The 19,400-nt window shown below is 37.9% G+C and overlaps 1 protein-coding gene across 1 annotated transcript; it reads right to left on the minus strand.

The window, feature by feature from the left end:
• Positions 1-17,256: 17,256 nt before the first annotated feature.
• Positions 17,257-19,107, minus strand: LOC145799569 (uncharacterized). The gene is made up of 2 exons (XM_082889164.1): positions 17,919-19,107; positions 17,257-17,600 (listed from the first exon to the last, which is right to left on the minus strand). Exons 1-2 carry the CDS (start codon positions 19,105-19,107, stop codon positions 17,257-17,259), a joined length of 1,533 nt encoding a protein of 510 aa, XP_082745290.1.
• Between the last annotated feature and the right edge of the window lie 293 nt (positions 19,108-19,400).

Raw genomic sequence — 19,400 nt, forward strand, 5'->3', positions numbered from 1 at the left:
CTTTGAATATCATACTTATTGTGTTGTAAGTCCATGTATCTAGCTTGTTGTGTTATGTCACTCATGCTTTGATAGCTTTTCTTTGTTTATTCTCATGTCAAGGGTCTCATTTTAAGTAAATCAATCTCGCATGGTCATCTTTGCAACCTCCCTCTTTTCTTCTTTTATTTTGTTCAAGAGTTATTTCAAACGGTTGACGGTTGTTCAAGGCATGGGAAAGAAACCTATGCTCAATGGCTTAATCTCTACGGAGGTTCATCGTCAAGGCATAGGCTCTCTTTTATGCCAAGAATCACTTCTCATTTGATGTCTCATCTCATTTAGTGGACTTAATCATCATTTTGAAAAAATTGATTAAAGAATGGAAAAGACTAATAAAATGGGCTTAAAATCAGTGAAACCCACGTAAAGAATATGAGTAAGGTTGCTTGGGTTCGACTGAATGTTATGCCGAATCCATAGTGTCAAGAATCGTCATGCACCAATTCATGATGTGTTGATGAAACTTGAATCGTCTATATCTCATTCCTTTGAGTTCATTCCCTGATAAGGAGAGATGAGTGGTCATGCATAGCATTTATTGATTTTTTGTCTAGTTGTGTCCAAAATCATTAAGCAATCAATTTGCTTATTGATGGTTTTGGGACTTGCTTTGTTCTTCTCTTGAGGCTTTCCATGATAGAGAACTGTAAGAAGGACAAACAGAGCTCAGAGCAACTTTGTTTGCACTGTTTTCACCTCAGAACACAAAACAGGGTTTTGCACAAAATTAGTGTGACAACCCAACTCTGTATTATACTAATTAATCTTAATTATGCTTATAATTATGAACTTGATATAATTTTGAATGCTAATTATATTATTATATGTGTTTTTTGAGCTTCTATCCGTTCATCGTAGGAAAATCTGTTTGATTTTCTGTTATAAATTTTAATTGAAGGCCATAGAGGCGACAGAAACTAAAATTGGCCATATTAGTGTGATTAGCATAATTTTTAGAACCTATGGTGAAATTTAATTGAAAACTGATTCGGATCAAAATAATTAGAATAAATTGATTAAATTAAATACAATTTATTAGCCTTAATTAAGATGGATTAGTTTAAGCTAATCACTTAGTATATATATGATTATTCACGCTTAGGCACCTCATTTTAACTTCAAAAATCAAAAGATACACCTTAGAGAGAGAGAGAGAGAGAGAGAGAGAGGGAGCTGAATTTGAGAGAGAGGGAAACTCAAGATTGGAGATTTGAACTAAGAGCTTGAGATTTGGAAGCTAGGCTCAAGAATTAGCCATAATTGGAAGGGTTGAAGCTTTTAGGCGAGTAATTGAACTCAAATTCCTGAGTTTAAGTTCATAACTAAGTGAATTCAAAGTATATGTGAAGTTTAATACACAAACTAAGCTAAGCTTGGTGAATTTGAGATCATTGGATGCATGCATGTAAGAATTGGCCATGATTTTGCATATTTGAATGTAAAGCATGTAGGTTATATTTCATTGAGGATTGTTTGATACATGCATGTAAGAAATTTCATGTATTGAGGCTTAGTTTTAAACCTTGAAGCTCGTTTATGCAAGATACAAAACATGGGTTGTATATATATGTAAAGTTCATGTTTTAAAACCATTACATCCTTGGAATTTTGAATTATGGTTGAAAGTTCTCTTTGAAATTATGTTTTTAGGTGTATTCTTGCATGTTTGGATGAGTTATACATGAATTGGACATTTGAAGATGTGTTTTGAGCTTCAAAAAGAATTATGGAAAGCACAAAATTCCATTTGTCTGCTCAAGCGAGAAAAGTGTCGCTCGAGCGTGAAAGTTGAGCTCTTAGAAGTTTTGTAGAGTTTTGCACTGTGGCTTGAGCGGCAAACTCTATGCTTGAGCAAACCCTGTTTTGCAAAATTCTCCGCTCGAGCGTTGAGAATCTCTCTCGAGCATGGATTGCACGCAACCAGTACTTTTGCAGACCGAAGGGGTCTACTCGAGCGACCAAAACCACACTCGAGTGGAGAGCCCTGTTTCAGAAATTTTGAAAAGTCATTTTATGATTCGTTTTCTGTTCTCTTTCATTTCTAAGCACTCTTAGGCATGCATTGGACATTCTAAATGAATTAAAGGACACGAAAGAAGCCTAAGAGCATTAAGCAAATTAAAGAACGGATTGAATTGTATTATAACCCAATGTGTTATGAATTATGTAGGGTCAAGTGCAAGGACGAATCAAGCACCGGAATACTATGAGTAATACTTTAGTAAAGACATGTTTGAATAGGCTATTTGTGTTAATACCACTCATGTGTAAGTGTTCTGAACTTACGAATTCGAATTATGGATGAGTGTTCTCCTTGTCTAATTGTGTAAGACTATAATGAAGTTGATAAGTATGAAATCACCTGAATGGACCAAAGGTCGTTTTGAACGAATATGAAATGGGCCTAAAGGCCGTCTTGTGTATTAGATTACATGGACCATAGGTCATTCTGTATATATAAGAAGTGGGCCCAAAGCCGTTTTGTATAATTATTGAATAGGCCAAAGGCCGTTTCGAATGAAGGAATGATTGAACCTGAGGTCGTTTTGGATTGAATACAGAAATGAATGTGAACATGATCATGGATCATGAGTACGCATAAATGCAAAAATGGATTAGATGGACCCAAGGTCGTTCTGTGTGTAAATTGGATCCAAGGTTTCTCTACATATGATGGACCTATGGTCATTTTACATACATTAGACCAAAGGTCATTTTGTCTATGAATTGGACTTAAAGTCGTTTTGCACGTAAGGGACCAAGAGTCGTATTGCAAGCATGAGATGGACCCTAGGTCGTTTAGTATATGAATATGGATGAGACATGCGATAAGTTGGACCTAAGGTCATTTTGCATTGGTATTGACCGACGAGTTAGAGTTATAACCTATGAAGTAAACGAATCTCATTCATGAACTCTTTTACTTTAGTATTATTCACTGGGCGTTAGCTCACTCTTTATTTATATATATGTAGGTGAGTAGCGGGATGTCCAACTTCAACCCCAGCGAGCCATAGGAAACCAAGTTTTGAGAAATCAACCAAGGTTGCATCACGTAAAAGGCTTACTTTTGTTTTTGTTCTCTTGTGGTCATATATGACCAACCTTGTATATAACCTTGGATTTTAGTGTTGATACTGTTTTGAATGATCCTGGATGTATGTAGTACATACATAATGTAAATGTTGCATGGTGTGAGTTATTATGTGTATATGAGAAGTTTTTGATTAAACCATGTATGCACAACTCGTTGGACAATTTCTGTATATATTGCTTCTGCAGTTTGGCCCTCTATTATTAAATATGGTTTGATTTCTAACTGAGGCCATAGGTAATCTCATGATTACTGGCCGCCGGTTATGACTCTAATCCATAGGGGCGGATTTGGGTCATGACAGAGTGGTATCAGAGCACAAGTGATAACTCACACACTTGTCCAAATGAGAAATAAAATGTCTAGAAAAGACATAAGTTGCATTCATATGATAAATATATTTGTGAAATCCATTGAGGAATTGCTATGTGACTCGAAGTATACAACTATATGATATATATATATATATATATATATATATATATATAACTGGTTCCAAATTGTACGAATGTGCTCTTTTGTTTTTGCGTATATGAATATTATGCATAAATTCTATGAGAAATATAATGCAAGTCTCATTAGATAATGGTGATAACAAGAGCCGACGAGCTAGAAGAATTCTCAACTACTCAGCTAGACCAAATGGAGAGAATGATGCAAGACATGGTAGAAACACTAAAGAAACAACAACAATGGCAACAACAGTGGCAACACCCGCAACCCCTGCCTCCGGTGCAACCCATATCGGATTTGCAAAATGATGGATGAACAATAGCCCTGACTAAAGAGTTCAAGAAAATAAAACCACCAATGTTCCATGTGGCTGTGGACCTATTGAAGGTTGAAGCTTGTGTCCTTGGTATTGAAAAATTATTTGAGGTATTTCTATGCCTGGAGACACAGAAAGTACAATTGGCCACTTTCACGTTAGAAGATGAAACGAGAAGATGGTGGATGCTAATTCGTGATGATAACAGAGGCATTGACTAGGCACCGTTTCTTGCACTCTTTTATGAGAAATACTTCCCTCAGTGTGTCCGTGATAGAAAGGTGTCAGAATTTGAAGGGTTGAAGTAAGGAAATATGATCGTGGCTAAATATGAAGCCAAGTTCACCGAATTGGCTAGATTCGCCCCACATATGGTTGACACTGACTACAAAAAGGCGAGGAAGTTTGAAAACAGTCTTCGCAATGACATTCTGGAAAGAGTAAATGTGCTGAAATTGCCCACATATGTTGATGTGTTAGACCGAGCCTTTATGTCAGAAACTAACATGGCCAATCGAGGCAAGCCACCTGCCGATTGGAAGGCTAAAATGCAAGGCCTTTTCTCAGGAAAGAAATCATCAAAGAAACAAAACACGGGTTCTTCGAGCACTTCGAGCTCCACCAGAAATACGGCGCCAACATGTACTTAATGTGGTAAGAAGCGCCGTGGAGTTTGTTACCGTATTTTTGGGGCATGCTATAGATGTAAGGAAATAGGGCATATGACAAGGGATTGCACCCAAATTGAACAACAAAAAGGTAGAAAACTAGCCGTTAGCTCAACCGGATCCATCCTAAAACCGGGCAATACTGCGAGGCCTGTTGCCACTAGAGACACAATGAGACAGGGAAGAGTCTTTGCACTTGTCCCAGGTGACACACGGAATACTGAAGCTATTGTCTCAGGTACCATCTCTATATATAATCAAGATGCTTTTTATGTTAATTGATTCTGGCTCAACACATTCCTTTGTGTCTACTATGTTTGCATATAGATTGACTAGACCTCTAGAATCATTGCCATATTTTCTATGTGTGTCTGCTCCATTTGGAGAATCTGTATTATGTACATCTGTGTATCGTGTTTGTGACATGCAAATTGGTAATACAATCTTATATGTGGACTTGTTACCTTTGGACATTCGGCACTTTGATATAATTTTGGGTATGGATTGGCTATTGAAATATTGTGCCACTATCAATTGTGTGACAAAACGGGTTATGTTTAAACCGTTAGGCCATGTTGAAATTGAATTTGTGGGTAATGGGATAGTGCCTCCACCTTATTTGATATCTGCAATAAAAGCATGTAAATTGATCAGGAAAGGGTGCCAAGGTTATTTGTGCAGTGTATTACGTCTGTGTATTGATTACCGAGAATTGAAAAAGGTAACGATAAAGAATAAATACCCCCTACCCCGTATTGACGACTTGTATGATCAGTTGTAGGGATCATAAGTATTTTCTAAGATTGACTTGAGATCCAGGTACCAGCAATTGAAGGTAAAGGCAGAAGATGTTGAGAAAATCGCATTCAAAACAAGGTATGGTCACTACGAATTTCTTATTATGCCGTTTGGAGTGACTAACGCACTTGCAACATTTATGGACCTTATGTGTAACGACCCCAAAATGCGTATCAGAAATTATCTCTATTTAATTATGGGTTAATGTGTTTAATTTAAATGTATCTGTTAGAATTGAGGAATTATCTGTTGAGTTACGACCTTGAAACTGAAATTGTCGACCTTTATGGGTTCAGAAACTGAAATTGAGTACATGGTTATGCTAATGGGAATTTTTAGAGCCATTTGGGAAAGTTAATTGGAAATTTATTTCGTCTGATTCGTTAAGGTGTGTTTGGGTGGTTAACTTTGCACTGCGAATTGAAGGCCTTAAAGGCTTCATAAACTAGAACGGAGTACATAGTTATGATCAACATAATTTTTAGAGTAATCTGGAAAGTTTAATTGAAATTTGATTTTGTACGATTCGTAAAGGTGCGTTTGGCTTTCCCTAATGGTTATAAGCTTATATGTATATATATATATATATATGATATGAGTTGAACTCATCACTTTGAGTCCAAAAATGTCTAAGGGAGTGGAAGAGAAACGTGAGAGTGAGAGAGCAAAAGAGAGAAAGCTTCTCAAAGAGAGAGAGAGAGCACAATAATCATCGAATTTGAACACAAATTGAAGAGATTTAAGAGAAAGGAAGAAGATCAACCATGGAAGCTTGGGAAAATTGAAGAAAGTGAAAGGAAAAGCAAAAATTGAATTAAGGTATGGAAATCTATCTTGAATCCTTATGATTAATGCATCAATTTCATGAAATTATGATGATATTGGAAGATTTGAAACCCATTTGGGTTAGGGTTTTATGTATGTATTTAATTGAGCTAAATTTAAGGAATTAGAACTTGGGTCCTATGATTTTGTTTATGATTGAAGCTCAATCTTATGAATACCATATGAAATGAACTCTAGATTGTCCATAGAACAAGATTTATGTAAGGATCAAGTGTGTTTTTGAGTTGTGTTTTGGGAACTTCCAAGATTATGAAAGATGAAACATTGACCTTGAACTTGGGCAATGATTGATTTGTTTGAGATGAAATTACACTTGAATGATGTTAGTTTATCATGTTGTGGAGTAATTTTACATGTTTTTGAGTGATTAGAGTTGAAATTTAGCTTAGAAAGTGGAAAAACAAGTGTTAGAGTAAACAAGAAATTCGGACAGCAGATTTTGCCCAGAGCCGCATGTGCAGCGGGCTTTCCGCACGTGCGGCAGTCCACTTCCAGCACCAAAATTGATTCTGAAATAAAAGCACCTTGTCCCACACGTGTGGCCCAATTCCCATACGTGCGGCCATGTTTCCCACAGGTGTGGGGCACCCCTGTTTCAGCTCAACTTCGGATAAGCATATCTCTCTCTCATCCGGACTCCGTTTTGATTGATTCTTGAGCCTAAATTCAAGTCCCGGAAGTCTAGTTTCTAATGGTGGTAGTCTCACACCCAAATTCTGAGTACACAAAGAGATATGTTCAAATTAGTGAAGGTTGTTCACTTTCTGTCTACTTGTTTCATGCCATTTCTTCTCCTAACCCAATTTTCCTTCCGTTTCTTTCCATTTTCCTTGATATGAATTATGACCCATTGAGGACTAATGAGGTTAGAACCAGCATAAATAATTGGTTAAGGCAAAGTAAAGGTTCGGTTTATTTTATTAATCAAAGATTAAGAAAAGTAACTTTGATCAAGAGAGTAATTCTATGTTCAATATGTTTTGCTAGGTAATTTGTAGGTCAAGACAAGGATGTCGCCCAACTGCTACCAGGAGCCCATTAATATGAGTAATAATATTGTGAAGATATGTTCATTTATATTTATTTTAATATGTAAATGTTGCAATGTTCTGGAATTATGTTTCATGCGAATGAATGAGTTACAAGACCTATGATATGGAATATAGATATGAAATGTGAATTATTTATAATATGATATTTGATTGGGCCCGAGGCTGTTTTGATATTTGATTGGGCCCGAGGCCGTTTTGATATATGATTGGGCTCGAGGCCGTTTTGATATTTGATTAGGCGCGAGGCTATTTTGATATATGATTGGGCCCGAGGCCGTTTTGATATTTGATTAGGCCCGAGGCCGTTTTGATATACGATTGGGCCCGAGGCCGTTTTGATATTCAATTGGGCCCGAGGCCATTTTGTTACATAGTGGGCCTGAGGCCGTTTTGTAAATATGATAATGAATAATGTTGTGAATGATGTAAATGTGGAAGAGTATGGTGCTAAGCTCCTTTTAAATCTAGATTATTTACCTGATTCACATCACTTTATTATTACCCATTAAGCTTCGCTCACTCCATATTTTATCTGTATGTAGGTCATCAATCAGGAGACCATCCTTAGGTCAGCCTCAGGAATTCATTTATGAACCTGCTAAGTTAAGCCACCCAAGATGCGTCTCTGTGTTGAGGCTTTAACCTTATATTGTTAGAATTTGTATTTACTTAAGTTTTATGTATATGTGACTAATATATATATATATATATATATGTATGTATATTAGTGTGTTTACATTGTTTTAATTATTTCAGTTATCATGTATGCACAAGCTCAATGGACATTACTATTTGATTTGCTTCCACTTTAGGCCCCAATGTATTTAAATATTTTGAAATTTTGTCTTTGAGGCCTAAGTACAGGCCGGTCATGGCCTAAACTTTTAGGGGGCAGGTTCGGGTTGTGACATTATGAACCGGATTTTCAAGACTTGTCTTGATGAATTTGTTGTGGTTTTATCGATGATATTTTGATATATTCAAAGAATAGATTTGAACATGAACAACATTTGAGAACTGTCTTGCAAACACTTAGAGAAAAGAAGTTATTTGCTAAACTTACGAAGTGTGAATTTTGGTTGGATGAGGTTGTCTTTTTAGGACATGTCATCAATGGAGATGGAATTTCGATGGACCCACAGAAAATAGAAGCAGTTATAAATTGGCCTACACCAACAAATGTAACAGAAGTCCGCAGTTTCATGGGCTTAGCTAGATACTACAGAGGGTTTGTCAAGAACTTTTCAAAAATAGTTATGCCTCTTACCCAACTGACATGCAAAGGGAAACCATTTGAATGGAACGATGAAAGAGAATCTGCCTCCCAAGAATTGAAAACAAGATTAACTATTGCAGCAGTGTTAACATTGCTCACGGGTACGGAAAACTTTGTGATTTATAGTGATGCATCCTATAAAGGTCTGGGTTATGTATTAATGCAAGAAGGATGGGTAATTGCTTATGCTTCTCAACAATTAAGGCCACATAAGAAGAACTACCCGACACATGACCTAGAATTGGCCATAGTTGTATTTGCTTTAAAAATTTGGCGACATTACTTACATGGGAAAAAATGCGAAGGTTATACAGATCACAAAAGTTTGAAATATTTCTTTACTCAGAAAGAGTTTAATATGCGACAGAGAAGATGGCTCGAACCAATAAAAGATTATGATCTTCAAATTCAGTATCACCTTGGGAAAGCCAACACAATTGTTGATGCCTTGAGCAGAAAATCGATAGGAAGTTTAGCTTGCCTACTTACTAAACAGAAAGAAATCTTGCAAGATTTTGAGAAATCTGAAATTGAAGTAATATCACATGAGCAGAATGAGTTGATAGCCGCCATATCAGTCGAGCCAACAATCATTAATGAGATTAAACAAAAACAAAAGGGGGATGAAGTCCTCAAAAAGATAGTTGATGAATTTGAAACAAATCCAAAATCGAGATATAGTGTTGAAAATGAAGTGTTGAAATTTCAAAACAGATTGTGTGTTCCAAATATTCCTGAAAGAGAAGAACTCTCGATGAAACCCATAAATCGATGTTTGCTATGCATCCAGGTAACAACAAGATGTATCAGGACCTAAAGTAGAGTTACTGGTGGCCAAATATGAAATGCGAGATTGCAGAATATGTGTCTAAATGTCTTCAGTGTCAGCAAGTTAAGGCTGAACACCAGAAACCAGCAGGTTTGCTCCAACCTCACCCCATTCCAAAATGGAAGTGGGAACATATAACCATTGATTTTGTTGTTGGCCTACCTCGAACACCTAGAGGTATGGATTCCATTTGGGTTATAGTTGATAAACTGACTAAATCTGCACACTTTCTATCTGTAAAATCTATGTACGATGCATACCAATTAGCTACTATTTATGTTGATGAGATTGTTTATTTACATGGAGTTCTAGTGTCTATTGTGTCGAATAGAGATCCGAAATTTGTATCTAGATTCTGGAAGAGTCTTCAAGTGGCAATGGGAACAGAGTTAAGGCTTAGCACAACGTTCCATCCACAAACTGATGGATAATCAAAACGGACTATACAGACTCTAGAAGACATGCTTTGAATGTGTGCTTTGGATTTTCAAGGGAGTTGGGAGACTTACTTGCCATTGGCTAAATTTGCATATAATAACAATTTCCACTCCAGCATTGGCATGGCGCCATATGAAGCTTGGTATGGCCGAAAATGTAGATCTCCAATATGCTGGACTGAAGTTGGGGATAGAATCTTGCTTGGGCCCGAGCTTGCGCAGACAACTACTGATAAATTCAAAGTTATTCAACAAAGGCTTAAGACAGCTCAAAGCCGACAAAAGAGTTATGCAGATGTTAGGAGAAGGCCTCTTGAGTATGAGGACGGTGATCATGTGTTCATTCGTGTAAATCCGATGAAAGGCCAATTAATGTTCGGTAAGAAGGGTAAACTATCACCTCGTTACATTGGGCCGTTTCAAATTTTGAAAAGGCTTGGTCCAGTTGCTTATAGAGTTGCCTCACTGCCAGGAATGGAACAAATGCACAATGTGTTTCACGTGTCGATGTTGAGGGGCTATTTCCGAGATCCATTCCACGTGATTAACTATAATTGAATAGCACTTGATGAAAATATGGAGTACGGAGAATAACCAGAACGGATTATTAACTGACAATTGAAGCAACTGAGAAACAAATCCATTCCAATGGTAAAAGTGGAATGGAAAGAACATTATGGTAAGGATGCCATGTTGGAGAAAGAAGAATAAATGTGATAACACTACTCATAGTTGTTTCCAACAGAAGGTAACATAAGTTTGGGGGACCAAACTTCCTAAAGAAGGGAAGAATGTGACAACACCCAACTCTGTATTATGCTATTTAATCTTAATTATGCTTATAATTATGAACTTGATATAATTTTGAATGTTAATTATATGATTATATGTGTTTTTGAGTTTCTATCTATTCACCGTAGGAAAATCTATCTGATTTTCAGTTATAAATTTTAATTGAAGACTATAGAGATGACAAAAACTAAAATTGGCCGTATTAATGTGATTAGCATAATTTTTAAAGCCTATGACGAAATTTAATTAAAAACTGATTCAGATCAAAATAATTAGATTAAATTGATTAAATTAAATACAATTGATTAACCTTCATTAAGATGGATTAGTTTAAGCTAATCACTTAGTATGTATATAATTATTCACACTTAGGCACCTCATTTTGACTTCAAAAATCTAAAGATACACTTTAGAGAGAGAGAGAGAGGGAGCTGAATTTGAGAGAGAGGGAAACTCAAGATTGGAGATTTGAACTAAGAGCTTGAGACATGGAAGCTAGGCTCAAGAATTAGCCATAATTGGAAGGGTTGAAGCTTTTAGGTGAGTAATTGAACTCAAATTCCTGAGTTTAAGTTCATAACTAAGTGAATTCAAAGTATATGTGAAGTTTAATACACAAACTAAGCTAAGCTTGGTGAATTTGAGATCATTGGATGCATGCATGTAAGAATTGGCCATGATTTTGCATATTTGAATGTAAAGCATGTAGGTTATATTTCATTGAGGATTGTTTGATACATGCATGTAAGAAATTTCATGTATTGAGGCTTAGTTTTAAACCTTGAAGCTCGTTTATGCAAGATACAAAACATGGGTTGTATATATATGTAAAGTTCATGTTTTAAAACCATTACATCCTTGGAATTTTGAATTATGGTTGAAAGTTCTCTTTGAAATTATGTTTTTAGGTGTATTCTTGCATGTTTGAATGAGTTATACATGAATTGGACATTTGAAGATGTGTTTTGAGCTTCAAAAAGAATTATGGAAAACACAAAATTCCATTTGTCTGCTCGAGCGAGAAAAGTGTCGCTCGAGCGTGAAAGTTGAGCTCCTAGAAGTTTTGTAGAGTTTTGCAATGTGGCTCGAGCGGCAAACTCTATGCTTGAGCAAACCCTGTTTTGCAAAATTCTCCGCTCGAGCGTTGAGAATCTCGCTCGAGCATGAATTACACACAACCAGTACTTTTGCAGACTAAAGGGGTCTACTCGAGCGACCAAAACCACACTCAAGTAGAGAGCTCTGTTTTAGAAATTTTGAAAAGTCATTTTATGATTCATTTTCTGTTCTCTTTCATTTCTAAGCACTCTTAGGCATGCATTGGACATTCTAAATGAATTAAAGGACACGAAAGAAGCCTAAGAGCATTAAGCAAATTAAAGAACGGATTGAATTGTATTATAACCCAATGTGTTATGAATTATGTAGGGTCAAGTGCAAGGACGAATCAAGCACCGGAATACTGTGAGTAATACTTTAGTGAAGACATGTTTGAATAGGCTGTTTGTGTTAATACCACTCATGTGTAAGTGTTCTAAACTTATGAATTCGAATTATGGATGAGTGTTCTCCTTGTCTAATTGTGTAAGACTATAATGAAGTTGATAAGTATGAAATCACCTGAATGGACCAAAGGTCGTTTTGAACGAATATGAAATGGGCCTAAAGGCCGTCTTGTGTATTAGCTTACATGGACCATAGGTCATTTTGTATATATAAGAAGTGGGCCCAAGGCTGTTTTGTATAATTATTGAATGGGCCAAAGGCTGCTCTGAATGAAGGAATGATTGGACCTGAGGTCGTTTTGGATTGAATACAGAAATGAATATGAACATGATCATGGATCATGAGTACGCATAAATGCAAAAATGGATTAGATGGACCCAAGGTCGTTCTGTGTGTAAATTGTATCCAAGGTTTCTTTACATATGATGGACCTATGGTCTTTTTACATACATTGGACCAAAGGTCATTTTGTCTATGAATTGGACTTAAAGTCGTTTTGCACATAAGGGACCAAGAGTCGTATTGCAAGCATGAGATGGCGCTAGGTAGTTTAGTACATGAATATGGATGAGACATGCAATATGTTGGACCTAAGGTCGTTTTGCATTGGTATTGACCGACGAGTTTGAGTTATAACCTATGCATGAGGGCAAATGTGTAATAAGCATATATGTCTTCCAACCCCATTTCTTTCTCCCTTTACCCGTTTATGATGGATAGTTTAGAGCATCATATTTCGTTTAGCATTTCTTATCATTTGCATCGATTGTCTTGCATGCATTAGGCTTGGCACATCATTTTGACTCACATTGTTATTAATTCCTTCTTTGAAATGTGCTCAAACCGCATGCTATCAAGTTGATTCACATGTCATGTTAGTAGCCGAGCCAATTTAAATTGTGTATCGCATTTGTTGCATTAGTCATGTTGCATTAGTTAGGAATATGCATATTTTCTAACTCTTTTGTTTCTTTTGGCTTGCCTTGAAGTACGAAGTGAACACCTTTTGCTTTAACATATCGCATTATAGACACCCCATTTTTGACCGTCCTCAAGACTTGGACGTCACCGTTTGAACACTCGGTGATCATCTGTCACGACCCAACCCCAGGGGCTTAGAGTTGAGACCGTAACTTACTAACTTATTCTTATTCAAAGCAAAATTAAGCTGCGCAAATAAAAATAATAAACAGAAATTTTACTACATCTTATTATTTAAGAAAGAGGAAATACATTTCTTGGGCTTTCATTATTTTATTATTCAGTGACCAGCCCCGAATAGAAACAAAAGGGAGCAAAAATACAAAAAAAAGAAGAAAGAAAGATAAAATAGTGATTCAACATCAGTCCATGAGCAGGTTCCATTTGGTGGGGTTATGGGTTCCCCTTACATCTCGTCACCTGAAAGGGTAACAGCTATAAGCACACAACAGAGTAAGAAATATTATGCCAAGAGTGTAGGAAATACAAAATAACCAGGAATAATTAGTTAGGCTAAAATATCTGCATAATTTAATTTAAATGACAATTTATTTAAAGTGGCAGAATACAGAAATCATGTAAATAAATAATCATAACCACGGTATAAAACAGAACAGAACGGAAGTCACAGAAGTGACAGTTAGAACAGAGGTCAATGGATCCATGACAAACAGAGGACCACAAAGTGGTCAAGCAGAGGCCAGTGGTTATTTAAGTCCCCCAAGGCGTAGGACTCCCGTGGTGGTACTTGCAAAATATAATTGTTTATAAGGTTATAGTCAAATATATACTAAAATTTAAACAAACATATCAATGGATTTCCTTTTAAGTAAATAGAGTTTAGAAAGTAACCCACGTAACTGAAATATTTATAAACATAACTTTTATTTATATAACTCAATAAATATAACTTGTATAAAATAAGCTATGGTAACTCAAAACATTCATAAAACATATAATGGTAAATCAAGGTATAATATACCTCACCTTAATTATAACCCTTAACCTTACTTTACTATCAGAACTTCCCTACTATAAGTTCCTTACTCTTCTCTCTCTCGGTTTTTCTTTCTTCTCTTTCCTTTCTTTTTGTTTTCTTTTTCCTCTATTCAATATGTTTTTTCAGCCCAATCCACCCTTATATACGCACCAAGCCTAAGGATGATATAATTATCCTATTGGGTGACTCACTCTCTCCTATACTTTGGAGAGCCCAAATGGCATATATGCATTTGCCCAGCACACATCAAGCCCTTAATTACCTAGATTAGCAAATCCTTCATAATCTGATATGAATTTAATTCCAAGATCTGTTATCATTCCATAGATATATTATATTTATTATATCTATTTGTTTAGCCTATTTATTTATTTACTATTTTATTTTATTTTATTTTAATTTGATCCAACTAGTATTAGAATTTCATATTTCTGTTAATTTGGACACTAATAAAAGTCCCTAATTAATCCCATATAACCTAGTGCTAAATTAGATTCTGTATTTATTATTAATTATATAATAATATATATCACATACACCCATAATTATATAACTATAAATATTTATGTGGTATTTAATTAAATATTCAGGGTGTCACATTTCTCCCCTCCTAATTTAGGAGTTTGTCCCCAAACTCGACGTACCTTAATTTTCGAAGAGGTGTGGGTATTTGATTTGCATTTGACTCTCCGTTTCCTATGTAGCTTCTTCGATGTGATGATTTCGCCATAAGACCTTTACCAGCGGTATGGTCTTGTTTCGGAGAACTTGATTACGACGATCGAGAATCTGCACTAGTTGTTCTTCGTAAGAGAGATCTTCTCGAACTTCCAAGTTCTCATAGTCGATGACATGTTCTGGATCTCGGAGATACCGTCGGAGCATTGATACGTGAAACACGTTGTGGATATTAGATAGCTCAGGAGGTAGTGCAACGCGATAGGCTACATGACCAATTCTTTCTAGTATCTCGAATGGCCCGATGTAACGTGGGTTTAGCTTTCCGCGTTTTCCGAATCGGATCACTCCTCTTGTTGGTGAGATTTTGAGAAACACATGATCCCCTACTTGAAATTCCAAGTCTCGTCTCCGAGTATCCGCATAACTTTTTTGGCGGCTCTGAGCAGTGCGAATCCGCTTTTGGATGAGTTAGATTTTCTCACTTGTGACTTGCACGATTTCGGGGCCTAACAATTTCCTGTCCCCGACCTCCGTCCAGCACAGAGGTGATTGACATCTCCTTCCATATAGGGCGTCATACGGCGCCATTCCAATGCTTGCCTGATAGCTGTTGTTATAGGCGAATTCCACCAAAGGTAGGTGCTCGTCCCAGTTACCTTTGAGGTCCAACACGCATACGCGTAACATGTCTTCCAACGTCTGGATTGTTCTTTCGGATTGCCCATCTGTTTGTGGATGACAGGCCATGCTGAACTTCAGTGTAGTTTTCAAAGCTTCTTGCAATTTATTCCAGAAGTGAGACACGAAACGAGGGTCTCGGTCAGACACGATTGAAACTGGGATACCATGCAACCGAATAATCTCTTTGATATATAAGGTGGCAAACTTATTCAGGGGGTACATGATTTTGATTGGTAGAAAGTGCGTTGACTTTGTCAATCGGTCTACTATGACCCATATTGCATCATTCTTTGAAAATGACTGTGGTAGCCCGACCACGAAATCCATAGTAATGTGTTCCCATTTCCATTCAGGAATAGGGAGTGGTTGTAGCAGCCCTGCAGGTCTCTGATGTTCTGCTTTAACACGCTAACAATGCAGACATTTGGAAACATGGCTTGTTATGTCTCTTTTCATTTCGGTCCACCAGTAGTATTCCTTCAGATCATGGTACATCTTTGTGTTGCCAGGGTGGACTGCAAATCTTGAGTTATGAGTTTCCTCTAGTATCTTCTTCTTGAGTTCCGGAATGTCGGGTATGCAAATTCGATTTCGAAATTTCAGTATCCCATTGCTTCTAATGAAATCAGGATCAGGCGTGTTCTCTTGTTCCTCGTACCTTTTCTTCAAGAGTTTATCTTCCCATTGGCGTGCTTTGATTTCTCCAATCAATGTAGACTCCATAGTTACATTGGCGAGCAACCCATTGACCTTGCAAGAAACGAGAGTGCATGCCAAACTTCTTGTTGACTTTCGGCTTAGTGCGTCTGCTACCACGTTAGCTTTGCTCGGATGGTGATGGATTTCTATATCGTAGTCTTTCAAAAATTCCAACCATCGCCGTTGCCTCATATTCAGTTCCTTCTGTGTGAATAGATATTTTAGACTCTTGTGGTCAGTGTAAATCTCGCAGGTTGTACCATAGAGATAATGACGCCAGATTTTGAGAGCAAAGATCACCTCAGCCAATTCCAAATCGTGAGTCGGGTAGTTCTTCTCGTGAGTCTTTAATTATCGTGACGCATATGCAATGACTTTTCCGTCTTGCATGAGAACGCAACCCAACCCATTGTATGAGGCATCACTATAGATTACGAACCCATCTGCTCCAGTAGGGTGTGCTAGTATAGGGGCTGACACAAGTCGACCTTTTAATTCTTGAAAGCAACGCTCCTGTTTATCAGTCCACTCAAAGGGTGTGTTCTTCTGAGTTAGCTGGGTCAAGGGCGATGCTATCTTTGAGAAATCTTGCACGAAGCATCGATAATAACTAGCTAGACCCAAGAAGCTCCGGATTTCTGACACATTAGTAGGTCGTGGCCAGTCCATAATTGCTGCAACCTTCTGGGGGTCAACTGAGATGCCGTCTTTAGTAAACGTGACCGAGAAAGTGTACACTAGTAATCCAGAATTCGCATTTCTTCAACTTGGCATAAAGTTTATGATCACGTAGCGTTTGTAGAACCATTCACAAGTGCTGCTCATGGGCCTCTGGTGACTTGGAGTATATGAGGATGTCGTTAATGAAGACGATGATGAACTCATCAAGATAGGGTTTGAATACTCTGTTCATGAGGTCCATGAAGGCTGCTGGGGCATTTGTGACGCCAAAAGGCATGACGAGAAACTCGTAGTGCCCATAACGGGTTCGGAAGGCCGTCTTTTCAATGTTTTCCGTTTTAACCTTTAGCTGATGGTAGCCAGAACGTAAGTCAATTTTGGAAAATACTTGCGCGCCTTGAAGCTGATTGAACAAGGCATCGATTCACGACAGTGGGTATCGATTCTTGACGGTAACCTTATTCAGCTCCCGATAATCGATACATAATCTCATTGTGCCATCCTTTTTCTTTATGAACAATACTGGGGCTCCCCAGGGTGAGGTACTAGGCCGAATGAAACCTTTGTCCAGGAGTTCCTGGAGTTGAGTCTTCAGCTCTTTCAATTCTGTCATCGACATGCGATAAGGAGTTTTTGATATAGGCTGCGTGCCAGGTTGGGTTTCAATGGTGAATTCGATTTCCCGATCAACTGGAATACCGGGTAGATCTTCAAGAAAGACATCCGGGAATTCTCGAACTATAGGAATTGCATCAACGGTAGGGGCCTCTTTTTGTGTATCGACCACATAACAAATATAACTACCACAACCCTTGCTTAGAAGTCGTTAGGCCGCCAAGGAGGATATGATATAGGAAGGGTTAGAAACATTAGCCCCATCAAAGACAATTTCGGGTTGGTTTGGTAACTTGAGGGAGACCTTTTTGGCTTTACAATCGATAGAGGCGTGGTTGGCAGCCAGCCAATCCATACCTAAGATTGCATCAAAGTTTTCAATACGGAGGGGAATCAAGTCTACATATAAGGTTTTGCGTTTTAGGAATACAACACAAGATCTATACACACCAGCACTACAGGCAGACTTACCAGAAGGAAAAGACACAGACAATGTATATCCTAGCGGTTCGGGTGTTGATGTTAACTTGGCGGCAAAGTGTGGTGCAACAAAAGAATGAGTTGACCCAGAGTCAATAAGGACATGGGCTGAAAGACCACAGATAGAAAGTGTACCTGACACAACAATTTCGGTGACTTCCGATTTTCCAGGTACCAAGGCGAAAGCCCGACCTTGGCGGTTTTGGTCCTTCTTTTCTCCTCCAGGTCCTGCGGGTCTCCTGACTGGGCCAGAGGGGCTGGCTGTAGGATTAACCATCTTTGGACAATCCCTTAGCAAGTGGCCGAACTGTCCGCATCTAAAACATGCTCCCGTGTCTCGATGGCATTGTCCCCAATGAATCCTCCCACAAATGGGGCAAGTTGGAATAGTGCTACCTCGGGGGTTGGTAGGACCTTGGTGGCCTGAGCTGGTTTTGCCCATGTTCACCTTTTTATGAGACGTAACACCAGGTCTTCTGTTATCTCTTTCCCAGAATCGCTTCTTGTAGCTTGGTTCTCGAGAACGTGAGGCCTTAATTTCCTTTTCTGCTATGTACGTTCGGTCCACCACTTCTGCATAGGTTGGCAATTTCAAGACCTCAAGTCTGTCTTTAATTCCAACATCCAATCCTGCTTCGAATTTTCTTGCTTTTCGAGTTTTGGTGGGGATGACGTATGTAGCAAACCGAGCGAGTTGTGTGAACTTGCTCTCATATTCGGCCACCGTCATGGTTCCTTGCTTAAGATGTATGAATTCAGATGCCTTCTGTTCCCGCGATGAATCCGGAAAGTATTTTTCGTAGAATACTTCCAAGAATCTTGCCCAAGTCGTAATTTCTTCTTTGGCTAGAGTGAGAAGCCACCACTCTTGTGCATTGTCTTTGAAAGTGAAGGTGGCGAAAGTTACCTTTTGCCTCTCAGTGCAAGGTAGGGCCCGAAAAATCTTTTCCATGTCTTTAACCCAAGCGTCTGCTACCATTGGGTCTAGGCCGCCAGTAAATATGGTGGGTTTCAGATCCTGGAACTGTTTTATGGTAACCAGCCCTTCTTGCCGTCCTGGTGTCCCATTGTTGATGTTAGCTTGCAAGGCTTGTAGAAAACTAGCAATCGCTCTTTCCATTACTCTTTCCATCGATTCCATACCACTAACTGATGACTCACTTCCATTACCATTAGCCATTCTACAAGAAATAAACGAGGTATTATATTTTCAACGCAGCATATATATAGCACAACATGTAGTACACTTTATATTTATATAAATTGCCAACATTACACATTTTTTATTTATTTGTTTACAATTCATATTACATTAGTCAGAATATGTTGGTGTCCCATCCATGTGGTAAACAAAAACAAAAGTTAACAAAAAGGGGATTAGAACATATCAAGATCAGCATACAAAAGATTCTCTACTAGCCAGATCTAGAGTGGTGGGTCAGATGGGCCGAAAAACCAGGGGAAATAGTGCTG

Source organism: Camellia sinensis, chromosome 9 (genome assembly GCF_055761805.1).
Source record: "Camellia sinensis isolate YWXY chromosome 9, ASM5576180v1, whole genome shotgun sequence".
NCBI lineage: Eukaryota > Viridiplantae > Streptophyta > Magnoliopsida > Ericales > Theaceae > Camellia > Camellia sinensis.